The sequence below is a fragment of the Corvus hawaiiensis genome, chromosome 11, assembly GCF_020740725.1.
Source record: "Corvus hawaiiensis isolate bCorHaw1 chromosome 11, bCorHaw1.pri.cur, whole genome shotgun sequence".
Classification (NCBI taxonomy): domain Eukaryota; kingdom Metazoa; phylum Chordata; class Aves; order Passeriformes; family Corvidae; genus Corvus; species Corvus hawaiiensis.
In genome coordinates, this window is record NC_063223.1 from 4,033,424 (window position 1) to 4,048,664 (window position 15,241).

General features: G+C 56.1%; 1 protein-coding gene across 1 annotated transcript; it reads right to left on the minus strand.

Moving 5' to 3' along the window:
* Positions 1–7,066: 7,066 nt before the first annotated feature.
* Positions 7,067–12,060, minus strand: BHLHE40 (basic helix-loop-helix family member e40). The gene is made up of 5 exons (XM_048315946.1): positions 11,923–12,060; positions 11,758–11,827; positions 11,438–11,545; positions 10,761–10,884; positions 7,067–9,786 (listed from the first exon to the last, which is right to left on the minus strand). Exons 1-5 carry the CDS (start codon positions 12,000–12,002, stop codon positions 8,927–8,929), a joined length of 1,242 nt encoding a protein of 413 aa, XP_048171903.1. The 5' UTR covers positions 12,003–12,060; the 3' UTR covers positions 7,067–8,926.
* Positions 12,061–15,241: the final 3,181 nt, after the last annotated feature.

Consider the following 15,241-nt stretch of genomic DNA (forward strand, 5'->3'; position numbering starts at 1 on the left):
CTAATATGCCTTATTAAAGGGAAAGCATGAACAGCTGGCCGAGGGCACCTGGCAGAGCTGCTGACAGTGGATGTGCTGTTGCTGCTGCACCTCACAGCTCTAATTGTTTCAGGAATCCTTTGACTCATCTTCCAAGCGGCTCCAGGATCTGAACAGAGATCTTGGTCTTGCCGGTCTCCTTAAAAACACCTTTGCCTCGCTGTTGGGTTCAAAAAGCTCGTGCTGCAGATGCCTCCTGACCTCAAGTGCCCAGGTGCTTGCTGGAGCCCGGAAAACCCCTCTGTGGTTCCTGCCTCACCCGCACATAGCAGCCGGGCTCACGCTGCTCACACGTGCGGCATGGCCTGGCCCTGCCACAGCAGATGCCCGGCTGCTGCTGCAGGTACTGGGGACAAAGACCTGCCACCAGCCAGTCCTCACCCCAGCAAGGTCCTGGCCCAGCCCGACACCTGCCCCTTCTGCCCTTGGCCAACAGTTCTTTGCTCTCCCGGGGCTGCAGAGACACAGTGGAACCCTGACACGCTCTGAAGCACAAGAGAGCTGTCCCTGGGCTCTGTGCATCACTGAGGAGTTGGGGATACGGACCACGCAGGTCCTTGGCTTCTCCCTGGGGACCAGGGATGTCACTGAGCGCTGCAGTGCCAGCCTGCTCTGTTACTATGGGGACAAGCACCACGGGGCTGAACGGAATAAATGTATAAAAATCTCCAGTAGTTTCGCTCCGAGGGTGGCGGTGGGATCACCAGGGTGCCGCAAGCTGCCCTCCCTCCCTGCCCCTTGCCTGGCTCGGTGGCCTCCCACCCCTTGCGACACCCAGCCCGTTCCTATCTTTGCCCAATCTGCCAGGCTGACAGCTCAGGGCTTACACACAGCTGTGGTTAGGCTGGCCCGGAAACGCCCCGCGGCGGAGGCGGCGAGCCCGCTGCCCCCTGCCCTGCCCCGGCTGCCCGGAGCATCCCTGCGGAGCCGTGTGCCGGGCCAGGGCCTGTGCCGCGGGCACGGCACGGTGGGCACCACACGGGCTCCGCGCCCCCACCAGCGCCGGGCTCGCCACGGCCGGGCAGCACGGGATGCAAAGCAGCTCGGGAGCGGAGCGAGTCAGGCGTCACACACTCACTCCTTATTCACTCGGCTGCGTGAGCTCCAGGCAGCGGCTGAATTCCCCGTGACCTTTGGACACTCATTTCAGCCATGGAAAGGGTGATGGGCAGCCAGAGGGAAGGGAAAACAGGCAATTGGCCTGGCGAGATGGCAGCGGGTACAGCCGGGGGAGCCTCCACCCCGGGCTGGTCCCCAGGCTGGGCGGTGCCATCACCCCGGAGCCTTCCAGCGCCCGGTATGGGGTGGCAAGGCTGAGAGCAGCTCGTGGGACACCTGTGTGCTGGGGGTCCCATAGCTGTTCCGCCTAGGGAAAGGCGCTGTTCCCATGGGAACGGGCCCGAGGAGGGATTGAGTACGGCTGTGCTGCTGGGAGGGAGCTGCCACGCACGGCAAGGCCGGTGACAGCTTTCCCGAGGGCATCGTCTTAGAAAGCCGCTCTTGGGAGGCCCGGTGATTCAAGGGGAAAGCTCTGCAACACTCATTCTGGGAAGTTTCCATTTGAATTGCTGCAAAGAGCAGTTTTTCCATGATAAACAGATTGCTTCAGTTCCCCAGCAGCACTGGGGGGGGTCACAGCCACCCCCTCCCTCCACGGGGCCCTGAGTCATCCTCCACCCAAAGGCTCGGCCAGGGGCCGGTGTGGTGGGGTTGGGATGGCAGAGCCCTGGTGGGATGGGCCGTGAGAGGTGCTCCGAGCAGTCTCCCACAGCACAGGGGAATTCAGCCCCGGAGCAGCCAGCACCTCTTTGAGGTCAACCGTCTGTCTGAAATCCAGACCCTGAGAAAACCCCTCCCCAGCCACCTCCTGACCAGTGCGTGCAGAGCCAGGGCCCCTCTGGGGCTCCCTGGGGGGATTGGGCTTTTTCATTCCTGAACCAGGACTCCAGCACTGGGGGGGTCAAACATTTGGTACAGGCAATGCTAATGAGAACCTGGCTTCCTGTGTCCCCACACCACCAGGAGTTCTGGATCATGGGGAGCTGCCCAGTCCCTCACATTTCACTGCAGCCCCAGAGCAGCACCCCAGCCCTGGCCAACCTCATCTCCTCCCTGGGGTGACACCAACACCAGGCTGGGTGCTTCATGTTCCAGCCAGCTCCAAGGCAAACATCTAAGCAGCAGAGATCAGTGAGAGAGAGGAATTCCACTCCCTGTGCCTCTCTAATCCTGTGGAATAATGCATCCCATGAAGTGCAGTCTGGATCCAGTCCAGCACTCACGGAAGGCAATGACAGACCTCCCACTGATTTCAATGGGAGCAGAGCGAGCTGGGGTTTAATCAGCGTGGTACCAGCAGCAATAGCTCGTCAGCCCCAGCATTTCTGAATACATTAGAACATGTTGCCTATGCCCATAGGTCACATTTCATCTCAAATCACACCAATTTCACAATACACACACTAATACCACGAGATAATCATCAGCAACGCTTCCATTTGGGATGGAGCTTTACCCCAATCAATAGCTGCAGTCAAACCCCACCAACAGGTCCCCAGGCCCTGCCACAGCAGGAGGAGGGCACTGGGAAAGGCCCCCAACATGGTCATAACCTTATTAATGATTCGGTGTCAAGAATAGAAATAAGAGTTAAATCTTCCCTAAGCTGCTCAGCTGCACACTGGTGGTGTACACATCCTCAGGCAGCAGCACAAACACGAGCTCCGTGCACGCCCCGTGAGGCGGATAAGCAATATTTCAGCCCTAATAGTTTGCATATTCATCAGTCCTTTCAAAGCAGGATAGATCTCAGCCTTTTCTCTCAGTGCCACTGCATGGAGGCGACCAGAGAGCAGCACGGAGGAGGGAATGCTGAGCACCCCAGGCTGAAGGGAGGATAAAGCTGTGTTGCAGAGAGAAACTAATTATTCCTCTTGTGCGACAGCTCTGGCAGCCACAGACCCTGGCCATCGCTTCTTGGGCTGAGCTGGTGTTTAGAAAACAACAACGTGGGAGCCCATCCTGGGCACTGGAATAAAGAGCAGAGGTCAGAGACAAGATAAAATGGAGCACTGGGGATAAGCCAAGGCGGTAATGGCCAACCCAGCCCTTTCCTATCAGCATTGTCACCCCCACAGATAGACACTCAGAGACATGGGCAGTGCTGAGATGACCGAGAGTCCATCCCACAACAAACACCCACCTGCCTCAGCCAGGCCTGCCTCCGTGGAGGCATAAAGATTTGGATGCCAGGAGCAACCAGCCCAGGACAGACTCCAGCCAGCTCCCTCCATCCCAACACCAGCAACAAGCACAAGAGGTACTGAGGGATCTGCCTTTTATTTCCAGGAATTCCTGTTTCCCTCAGCTGTGTGGTGTTACCCAGCCTGCTCCATTTGCAGTTTTTAATGAGGCACATGTGGTGAAAACCCCTTCCCAGGCAGAGCTTTCCTGTTTGGCCATTTCCAGAGGCACTGGGTGTGATGGCAATAACTGACTCCATGGGGTGATGTGCCTGGGGCAGAAACACACCCGGGAGAAAGGCAAATGTCTAAGAAATAAATTATTCCGAAATAGGTAGAAATACTATCCTCCATTTCTTACACCCCAGCACAGTGGTGCCCCAGGAGTGTGGGCACGAGGGCACAGGCACCCCTTCAGCCATGCCCAGTGCTCCCAGTGCAGAGGCGCTGTGCCCAGGGCCACTGATGTCCACTGCAATTAGCAGCCCTCGCTGGCACTGAGAGGCAGCGGGAGAGTTCTCAAGTGCTGTGAACCGCCCGGAGAAGGGCAGTGGGAAAGGTCTGGAACACGAGGAGCAGTGGGAGCCACATCTCCTGGCCCCGGCAGCACGCCAGGGTTACAAAACACGGACACCCCGTGTCACATAGGGAGGGTCAGTGTCACCAGCCCCGCGGGCTACGGTTACATGGGCTGAGCCCAGCAGAGTCATTCTGCCTGCAGCCCTGGGGAGATCATCCCGCCTCTGCCCCCGCTACCCGGGCATTCCCAGCCCTCTCCTTCCATCCCGAGCATCACACGAAATGTCTAAGGGGAAAAAAAGACTTGCTCAAGACCTGCTGCTTTTTCCACGCTGAAGCAGAAACAGCAATTATCTGGTTCAGTCTGGTGCTGCTGGCCTGTAACATGCCATGACAACGTGTTTCTCGTTTCAAAGCCTCTTTTGTACTAGGACACAGTTCAAGGGATCTTGCAATGCCTGCATTTGTAAACACGCCGCACTTGCAGCTACACGCTCTGCAGATGAAAGCCAAGGCGGAGCACAAGGGCACTTCTCCCTCCGTGTGTCACGGCCGGGGGACGGCGGAGCTCCCCCCGGCTCGGGTGGACGTGCTGAATCAGGGCCCCGGCAGCCCCGGGGCTGGGTAACCATGCGTGGTCCTCAAAAGTCACGGCACGTTCAGAAAAATGGAGTCCTGGAAAAGGGGGGGGAAAAAAAAATCACAGCAAAAAATGTGCGTCACTGCAGATTATTTTAGGCCCTGGTCCATGCATAATGCAAATAAGCAGCTCCCGGGGTACATGCCTGTAAAAACCATCCAGTCCCACAGCGCTCGGCTACAGGAGCTTTCCAAACAGGTGGTGAAAAGCTAAAATTATGTCTGTGTGTCCTCACCGGAGTTAGGAAAGGCCCTGGCTCTCAGGAAGGCTCTCCCCGTTCCTCCACAGGGCTGGTATGAAACAGGACCGAGACATTAAAAAATTCAGGAGCATTTCTTTCCTTTTGAGGCAATCCTGCGCTCCGGCTCAGCAAACCTCACTCAGCACCTCCAGGACACCCTTTGATCTGGCTGACCCTGCTGCCCCCTCCCACCCGCTCTTCACACACAATAACTTTTCTTTTTTTTTTCTTTTTTTTTTGCTAAAAATCATTGTATCCTCCTTGTCTGACTTCAAGGAGTCGCTCGGGAAGCCCTATTTATGGGTTGAAATGCTGCTGAAAGAGTTATTGCCGTGTTATTCAGCTGTTGTGCCAAGCCTGCATGGGGATCGGGTTTCTGCTGAAAGGGTGCCAGGCACGTCTTTTTCCAGGAACCAGCAGCCGTATTTAGCCTCCGGCTGCACATGAAAGACTGCAGTCGGAAACGTGACATTGTGTCAACATTTGAGGCAGGTCAGAGCTGGGTGAGACCATGAAAACAAGTCCCGGGAACTCAGCACAGCCCAGCGGGGCGGGCGGCACGGGCTGTCCCGGGCTGGCGCCGTGCCGGGGGTCGCCCCTCCATCCATCCACCCGTCTATCCACCCGTCCATCCACCCGTCCATCCCTCCCTCCTTCCCTCCCTCCATCCCCTGCTCCTGCCGGGCCACCCCTCTCCTCCCGGGCCGGGCTGGAGCGCAGGGGAGAAGCTGCTCTGGCAGGGCAGGGAGGGGCTGCTCCGGCGCTGGGGTTGTGGGCGGGGTCCCCACCCGGTGCCCCCCCAGGCGCTGCCCCTGCCCCACTCTGCCCCACAGAACTCGCCTGTCCTGCTGGTGCCGGGCCAGGGTGCCAGAGAAAATCCCAGCCCGTAGTAATATTTTGCTTCCTGAATAAATGTTCTCTCTTCCACTTTTTTTTTTTTTTTTTTTCACTTTTTCCCCCCATGACTGAGGGTCTGGAACTCGTGCAAGTTGTCCCACCATAGGACAAGGAGGGTCAGAATATGGAGGCCAAAGGGGAGTGAGAGCCATGGAAAGGAGCCAGAAATCCAGGGGGTCCCGAGGCTGGAGACACCGTTGCACTGAGCACCAAATGCTGTCCCCAAATGGGGTTGTTACAGTCGGCTTCAGTGAGATCAGTATTTAGCCCTAATTAAAGCAAACATAACATGAATGCTGGGACATGTGGAGGCCCCAAACACATTAAACCAAGCAGCATTTTTTTCTAGCATTACTTAAACTAAGGTTTCTTTAGTTCTAACCACAGTCAAACAGAAGCATCAGCCTCTCCCTGTGGGGTCCTGGAGATGCTCAGCCCAGGACTGAGCAGTGCTGGCCCAGTCGGACACTTAAACCTCTCCTCACGTTTTGTGACTCACCTGCACAGTGAAAATCCAAAATACCCCCTCAGAAGTGCCCATGCCCCAACCACTAGGAAACGGAGTCCTCCCACCCATCCCTTTGCTTCACCTCTTTTTTGCCTTTGGGGGAGGTTTGGGGTTGTCATCATTTTATGTGGAGGCCAGAAACCAGCCTTGCTGCTGGAGAGGCTGGGAGGAGCCCATGGTGGGATGAGGAGCACATCCTCTGGCTCATTTTGCAGCACTGGGAGCAGAGGCACCAGGCTGCTCCACCATTCACAGTGCCAGCTGGAATTCCCGAATCAGGGACACCTGGGACATGTCAGGGTAGCAGCAGGGATCACTCCCAGCAAAGGCAGGACCTGGCCCTTGAACCCCTCAGCCTCAAGGGCCTGGTGGGCACCATCCCTGGCAGTCCTGGGGCAGCTTTGACACAGATCAAAGGCACTGGCAAAGCAAAAGCAGCTTGCAAAAAGTGCATTTTCCTCCAGGAACTGGGCAAAGGCTGTGGAAACGCCACATCCTCCGGGGTGAGGGGCTGCCTCGTCCCCACAGAGCTTGGGGCCCAGGAGCCAAATGCCAGACACAGGGAGCACAACGTGACATCAGGAGAGAGCAGGAAAGCCAGCCAGGCTGCCCTGGCACCTCCCTCGAGTCTGGAAGGAAAAAAATCCCTGAAGGTGCCAAGGGAGTTAAAATAAATAAATACTCCTGGTGACAGGGGTAATGGGACCCTGAGCTCCTTCGGGCACTGACAGCAGAGGAGCTGTGGGGGGAGCAAGAAGAGCCCTGCTCCCACCTGCACCCCAGGATCCCCCATCCTCCCTGCATCCCAAGATCTCCACTGCCCCCTGCACCCCGGGATCCCCACTTACCCCTGAAACCCGTGACCCCGCTCCTCCCTGCATCCCGAATTCTTGCTCCCCCCTGTGCCATCCCCTGCTGGACCAGACCATGTGGAATGACCCTGCTCAAACATTTCAAAGCACAGGAGGCAAACCCTTATCTTCCACAGGAAAAGAATTATTTTATTAAGCATTTTTAAACAACTACTTAACATTTACTCAAGATAAAAATATGTACAATATCCCACCTTGAAGGCGGCTCCAAAATATAAACACTGTACCTCTCCCGAGAGAAAAACGGAATATTCTTCTCTTCAAAAAAAAAAGACAACCCAGAAACAAGAATACATTCATATTTCTCACTTCTTTATGCTCAAGTAGTTATACAAATAATAGACATCTGAAACGTCTTAACTTTTAATATATTTATATAATATATATATATTTATAACAGGATTTTACAAATAAAGGCAACAACTGTATACCAAAAAAACCCAAAAAACCAACAACAAAATAAACGTTAGAACACAATCTGCAATCAAGCATAGTGCATCTCAACAGCTGGTGCAACGGGAGGGCGACATGAGGGTCCAGACAGGCGTTCTGATCACCAGTTCTCAAAACCAGTAAGAAAAAAACCACCAAAGAGCACTGCCTTTTGCAGTGAAGTTTGGGGGTTTTTAATTAAAAAAAAAAAAACTAAACTGGAAATGATGTTCTTCTGCGGAGAAAGCCCCTCGCAGCTTACAGGACAAGTGTCACACCGAGCCCTCTCTCCTTAGCACAGGGATGTGGGCCAGGGTTTGCCAAGGAGACTGAGGAATCCAGATGCTCAAACCCTGCCGGGATTAGACTCCTTTGACAATCCCAGCCTTTTCCTTTTCCAAAGGCACTGTCAGGGACACGTTCAGCAGGGATGGCGCTGCCAGCTCCGGCTGAACTGCTCCCTCTGGCAAGGAGCTCCCGACCCGCCCGGCCGGGAGCAGCTGGGCCGGGAAAACTGCGGTGATTCCCGAGGGACGCGGTGAGACCGTGCAGCAGCAGCGGGAGAGGCTGGAGCCAGTGCCACCAGCAAAGTGATCCCAGGGACAGCTCCTCCCGACCCGGCCCAGCATAGCAGCTCAAGTTACAGGAAGAGCGCAGGTTAATTTATTTATTAGATGTACGCCATGGAAAGCTCCAAGCAGCAGCTACCTTTTATTTCTTAAAAAAATATCTATGTATCAGCAAAGGTGTGGAGAGAAACCCATCTTAGGTCTGCGTGATCCTGTGTCACCAGGCAGTGACCGCTGCCCTGCTCCTCCTGCACTCATGGTGGCACTGCCACCACCACCAGTGACCACTGCCCTGCTCCTCCTGGTGACATTGCTGCCCCTGCAGTGACCACTGCCCTGCTCCTCCTTGTGCTCTCTGTGGCATTGTCACCACCACCACCACACCACAGTGACCACTGCCCTGCTCCTCCTGCGCTCACGGTGGCATTGCCACCGCCACCACACCCCAGTGACCACTGCCCTGCTCCTCCTGCGCTCACGGTGGCATTGCCACCACCACCACCCCACACTCGGGGCCACTTGGACACCAGTCCAGCTCAAACAAGCTAGCGGGGCCATTGCCTTCAGAGCCGCTCAGGGAAGTACCGTGTTTTATATTCATGTATTTTATATTCGCAGACCCTCAAACCAAGTCTGCCCCGTGGAATATTTCTTCACAGCTTTGCAATAGATTGGCAGCTGACTGAGTCAACTGTTGCTCTGTAGATGTGGAGAGGGAAGAAGGGAAGGGGTAAAGCACAAAACCCTTCTTTAATCTTTTGGAAGTAGTTGTGAACCGCTAAACTGGGCGCATCCTTCATCCTTCTCCAAGCTACCTGACAAGTCAGAGAAAAGGGGATTTAGCTTCCTATGTGCAGTGAACCTCGTCCCCACACCTCAGTCCAGCCAATATATAAAAGTGAAACAGTCTCTCAAACTAAAAAAAAAAAAAAAAGAAGAAAAAAGAGAAAAACCAGTCACACTGCACTCAGTCTTTGGTTTCCAAGTTCAAAGGAGGAATCTGCTTCAAAGCTTGAAGCAGAGCTGAGGAGTCGATGGGGGAATGGGCTGGTACAGGAGAAGGGAGTCTCTGGGGCATCAGCAGAGGGGGGGAGATTTTGTCAGGGTTCATGAAGCCCGTCAGTGCTGCGGCAGAGGCTGGGAGGCTGGGGTACAACACGGGAACCGAGGCCGGGTACCAGCACTTCTCCAGCATGGGCAGGTAGGCGGTGGCAGACGGCGGGATCAGGTAGAAAGGCAGGCACAGGGGAGGCTGGTGAGCGTGGGGGCCCAGGAAGCTGCTGGAAGAGCCCATCATGTCACTGCCAAAAGGGCCCTCGTCCTGCGGCGACTCCAGCCGGCTCCTTTTGGCCGGTGGGTCCTCAGTCTCTTGCTTAATAGAGCTTATTCTCTCCTGGACAGCGTACTTGAGGTCGGTATCCTTTTTGAAATAGGGCTGCTCCGATTTGGAGTCACTTTTCTCCAGCTCTCCCCCGTACCCGCTGTCTGTGTCCGTGTCGCTGCCACTCTGCTCCCCGCTGGAGTGAGCGAATGTCCGCTGGATCACGGGCACGCAGTTCTTCCCGTGGCCCTCGCCCGCCGTGCCCAGGGGCACCGGCTTCTCTTTCAAGTCCACCATTTTGGGAGGGATGTCCCCAGCCTTGCGGGCAGCCCCGCCCTGCAGCACCTCGCTGGCCATCCGGTGCAGGTGGCTGACCAGCTGCGACGACTTCAGCTCCTTGCCGTTCTCGTGCTTTGCCAGGTATTGCAGCATTTCCTTGGCACACATCTGGAAACCAGATCGAAACATTTCCTGGCTGGAATCAAGGTTTCTCGATGACAGGTCACCTAAGGAAACATTAACAGAAAGAAATTAAAAATTAACAACATGCTAAATAGTTCCATTTTCATCTCTGAGGCAGACCGGAGGCGATGCTGGACTTGGGTTACAGCACAGGCAGAGGAAAATGTGACAGCCAGCCTGGACTGTATGAACAGAAATCCCCAGATTTCTGCAGGAATGGACATTTTCATTGGAACATCCACCTGTCCACTTTTACATAATAACTTTAAACTTATTTTTTGTTATTTACTGTATAATCCACCTTCAACAGGTACTGGAGTGTGGAGCAGGGGAGTGAGTCAAGCTGTGGCTTCTCCAGGAAACCCCCTGGGGAAGGCAGGGAGCTCCTGGCCCCGACAGCAGCTCCGCCAGCCCCAGGGGACTCCGCGGCTCCACTGCACTCCCTGTGGCTGCCGGGGCAGGGACGGCGCCTCCGAAAAATTCGGGTTTACTGCATCAGATTCACGTGAGTGCCACATGTGAAAACAGCAGGAGGAAGTGCATCTAAGGCTGATAAGCTGAAGCACCGGGTCCCCTCTGCCTGCAGAGCACAGGCCAGCTCGCTTTTAAAGAAACTTAAAAAAAAGTGTGTGTAGAAAGCAGATTTATATCTAATTCCAGAGAAAAACAACCAAATAAACCCGACTGGGTCATCCAAAGCTCCCAAACACAAATGGGAAGAGTCAAATGGCTTTGGAGAGAACCTCACAGCAAACCTGCGCTGTAACTAAAACTACCTAAAACCCAATTTAATTTCAAACAACCCCCAGTTGTTTGCACTCTGCACTGACCACCTTGAGCAATGCATCTTTTTTTGTGAAAGCTCATAAGCAAAGCCTGAGAAAATAACAGCATGAAAGGCCAGAATTCCTGTCTCCTCCCTTGTCGGGAACAAGGTGTCACAACCGCATTTCACAGGCTCCCCAGGGAAAGTCCATCACACACACACAGCTTCTCACCCCACCGTTTGAACACTCACCCGCCTGCAAACCGTTCTGCAAAGCGATGATCTTCTGCTGCTGCTGCTCGATGAGATTGGTCAATGCCTTCACGTGCTTCAAGGTGAGCTCCAGAACCACAGCCTTCTCCAGGTGACCTAGAGTCTGGGAGCACAGGGACAGGTTGGCACCTGCCGCAGGCTCAGCCACGCAGGCAGGAGCCCCACGGGGCTGCCAGTGCCTTCCCAGAAGCCGCGGGAGGACGGACACGGTGAGACCCTGAGCAGGCAGGACTACCACCGACAACATTCCACAGAAATAACTTAAAAAGCAGGCTCCGGAAAAGGCTGTCACGGAACCCTGTGGGTACTTTCGGACCAGCCGCATAGCCCGGAGGAAGCTTTTTATTTATCGGTTCTGCTGCCCCTGCTGGCACCGTGACCTGAGCCCGGGGGAGCCTGGGAAGCCCGGCCGGGGGCTGCTCTCGCCCGGCAGCGGAGGGGGGAGAACCGGCGGGCAGCTCCCGCAGGGATCTGCAGCTCGCGGGGAAGTTTGGGACGCGCTTACAGCCTGTCCGGGTGTGCGGCACCGCGGAGCAAAAAAAAAAAAAAAAAAAAACCAAAAACAAACAAACAAAAAAAAAAAACCACCCCAAATCCGCGGTGAAGCGGCAGCAGAGAGCCGCTGCCCCGTCCCTCCGCCCGCCGCTCGCACCTACCGTCAGCTTGAGGTGCTCGGGCAGCAGGTCCTTCAGCTGCGCGATGCACTCGTTGATCCTGTCGCGCCTCTTCTTCTCGATCAGCCGATGCGGCAGCTTGTAGGTCTCCTGCGGGGCCGGGGGCAGCGGGTCAGCGGGGGGACACAGCCCGCACGGCCCCGCTCCCGCTGCTCCTCCCGTCCCGAGTGCCCCGCGGAGCGGCCGAGCCCCCGCCCCGGGAGCGCTGTCACGGCCGATTTACCCCGTTAACCCCCAAATTACCCCGTTAACCCCCAGTCTACCTTATCGCCCCTCATTGTACCCCGTCACCCCCCATCTACCTTGTTGTCCTCGCTCCTCTTTAAGCCCCTCCGGGGCTTGTACACCTGGTACATGTGCGCGAAGTCCAGCCTGCACGGGCGAAAGGAGAGCAGCGCGTTATTCCCGTCCCGGAGCCGGCGGAGCCGCTCCCCCCGGGTCCCCCGAGCCCCCGAAGCCCCGCTTACCCCGGCAGGTCTCCGGTCTCCAGGGCGGGCAGCTTGCCCAGGCAGCCGGGCGGGGGCTGCGCGCTGGGGATGCGCTCCATGGCGGGGGGCGCGGGCGGAGCGGGGCGCTCAGGGCGGGCAGGGGCTGCGGGCGCTGCCGGTGCCGCTGCTGCTCATGCCGCGCCCGCGCCGCGCGGGCTGAGGAGCGGCGGGCGGCCGCGGGCCGGGTTAAATGCGGGCGAGTGGGTGGACGGGAGCGACGTGCGGAGCCCTGTGACCGCCGGCACGTCTGGCGGCCCCGGCGCCCCCGCCCCGCCGTCACATGAGCCTCACGTGGCGGCGGCGCGGGGGGAGGCGGGGCCGGGGCACCGGGCCCCCCCCGCACGTGTGTCCCGGCGCGGCGGGGCCGGAGGCGGCGGCGCTGGGGCCGTGCCGTGCCGTGCCGTGCCGTGCCGTGCCGTGCCGTGCCGTGCCGTGCCGTGCCGTGCCGTGCCGCTGCTGCGTCCCGAGATCGGGGGAAAAAAAAAAAAAATCACCCCCAAAGCGACACAGGCACAAACACGGACCCGGAGAAACCTGCAGCCGCGGAATTTTGGAAATGTGGGGGGAAAAATAAAATAAGTGAGAATCGCTAGAATGTGGCTCTGGGGAAATGGCGGTGCTGCAGGGAAGTTTTGGGATGGTAGGACCCCATCTCTGGGGGTGTCCAAGGCCAGGTTGGACAGGGTTTGGAGCAACTCGCTCCAGTGGAAGATGTCCTTGCCCCTAACAGGGGGTAGAACTAGATAATCTTAAGGTCCCGTATGGCCCAAACCATTCTGTGATTCTATGATCAGCAGGAAATTCTTCCTTGTGAGGGTGGTGAGGCCCTGGCACAGCTTCCCTTAGAAGCTGTGGCTGTCCCATCCCTGGAAGTGTTTCATGGAGCAACCCGGTCTAGTGGAAGGTGTCCCTGTGCATGGCAGGGGGTGGAATGATGATAACATTAATGTCCCCTCCAACCCAGACCATTCCATGCTATCCCATGCCCATGCCAGCCCGTGGACGCCAGGAGTTGCACAACGCCAAGCGATGATAATGGTTTGTGTGTACCTGCCAAGGCAGAGCTCTCCTGAAGGGCCGTGGTCACTTCCCTGCTGAGTGCTGAGCAAGTAGAGGCAGGCTCAGCTGATAAAAGGTGCATTTACCAAGATAAGGGAACAGCAGAGCTCCAGCACTGAGCTGCTGCTATTGCCTGCAGAGCCCTGGCTGCTCCACCTCAAGAGGAATCCGAGGGCAGGAGGTGTTACATGAGAGCACAGAGAGGTTTTATATGGGCGATGGAGACAGGCTGTTTAAGGCTCACCCCCATCTGAACATGTCTGTTGTTACCAGGAAGAATCCCAACGGAAGTCAGAACCTCAGAAAGATGCTAGCCATAAATGTAAGGTCTATAAACCCCCAAAATCTCCTCTACAAGCTCCCAGCAGCATCTCCAGTGTGAACGCCAAAGCACTCTGTCAGTGACATGGGGCTTCCAAAAAACAGATGTTTGGGTTGTCCCACTCAACATGGTCTTCTCTGTGTTTGACATCAGAGCCTGCAAACCTGCTGATTATGGCCAGGATCATGGAATCCCAGAATGGTTTGGGTTGGAAGGGACCTTACATACAACTCATTCCAACCCCCTGCCATGGGCAGGACCTCCCCATCAATCTTGGGGGTCTCTGTGGTGCCGCAGCCCCGGTGCAACGTGGAGGAGAGGGCTTGGGACTGAGCGTGGAGCTCTGAGTACCACAGGATCACAGCTCCGAGCTGTGACCTCTCACAGCAGAGCTGGTCTTTCCTATGGGCACTGAACAAATTCAGCAATAACCATGAGAAGACTTGGGGGTGATGTGTTTGTCCCCTCCTGCAGCTCAGGGGACCGTAACCAGCCTCAGTAACGAGCCCTGGAGCAGACGGTTCGTTCTCTCTATGCCCCCAAGACCCAAGCTGTTATTTTCCAAACAAAGGGTAAAAAAACACAGACAATTTTTCATCTATCCCATCACTGACCCTTTGTCCAAGGCAACAGAAATAATTAGAGCTTGCTGCAGCCTTTTGCTAATGAAAAATGAGGTTTGGGGCCAACCTGCTCTGCATTTGAAGTTCAGGCTCCAAGAATACGTGGACGGCTTCATGCCCGTGGATTGTCTGACTTCTGCATGCTCCTTCAGATATTTGGTACATTCCTGCAGTGGGTGGTGAGCCACAAATCAGGGTCAGAGGTAATCCCCAATTATTTAGCCCTTTTACTGTTCTCGTGCTTGCCAAACAATTCTCCATATCAGGATTTGCTCATGACCTTAAGGGATGTTGCCAAGGACTTAGGAGTCCCCCTAAAAGGAGGATCCAAATGAAGTTATTACATTCTTGGGCATCAAGTGAGATTGCTCGAGAGTTGAGTTACATTTTCCTGGGGATCAGTTTTCATAAGCAAGGGCTGATGCAATCATCAATTTGCCTTCTCACTTGTGTTTGCTGAATTATTTCTACAAGGAGAGCTTCTTTGCACCATACAATTCAGGGAGTAACAAAATGCTTAAAAAGGCTGAATTCCCTCAAGCCATCCGTGGAGCAGCAGCTCTCCTGAGCACTCCTCCAGCAGGGCTGGGAGTCACAGGACCGCGACAGCTCGCGTCCAAGGGGATTTGCAGTTATTTACAGCGGCACGAGAAGGTGAGAGTTTGGGGGCTGGTTTGGGGGTGGGCTGGGAATCCGAGACTCAGGATCTGCCCCTTCCTGGGACTGTCCCCTTCCGACCGCAGGGATTTGGGGGAAAACGTTCCAAAAATCCCTGGCACTGCTGTCTGATGGAAGCCTATGTGGGCAGCGCCGGGAGTTAACAGATGGGTTGTGGATTCGAGCTTACGATAAGGTTACTGAGGGTGGTTTTGTTTTAAAATGTCTCTTACTTAATATATCCATGAAGGCCAGGCATGTGCCTGTGGCCTGTAATCAAATCGCTGACTCTCCCTCTCTCCCATTTCCAGCAATCCCGGGTCGGGTTACTGGCACCGGAGGTGAAAGCTCAGCCCTGCCGAGGCTGGACGCGGGCGCGGTGCCGGGCGGGATGCGCTCAGCCCTCGGCATCCTCGGCCCCGAGCCTCCGGCAGGAACACCCCGTGCTTTCTGCTCAAGGAAAAGTTCCCGTGGAAGCCAGGCTGTCTCTGAGAGAGCTGGGGAGCGGGGTTCTCTCCTGTGCTCAGCAAACGTGACGGCTCTGCTCCCGAGCCCGGCAGCTCCGCAGCTGCCGCTCCCGCCTCTGGGATGGCCGGGAGGCACCGGGTGGGCAGCAGGGTGCAGTCAGCCAGGGGGG

Excerpts from the sequence above, each read along its gene's own strand:
- BHLHE40 (XM_048315946.1), bottom strand. The coding sequence starts at position 12,002 with ATGGAGCGCATCCCCAGCGCGCAGCCCCCGCCCGGCTGCCTGGGCAAG. Across the intron at positions 11,828-11,922 it reads GAGACCGGAGACCTGCCGGG|GCTGGACTTCGCGCACATGT; the intron begins GTAAGCGGGGCT and ends TCGCCCGTGCAG. Across the intron at positions 9,787-10,760 it reads GCAGAACGGTTTGCAGGCGG|GTGACCTGTCATCGAGAAAC; the intron begins GTGAGTGTTCAA and ends ATGTTTCCTTAG.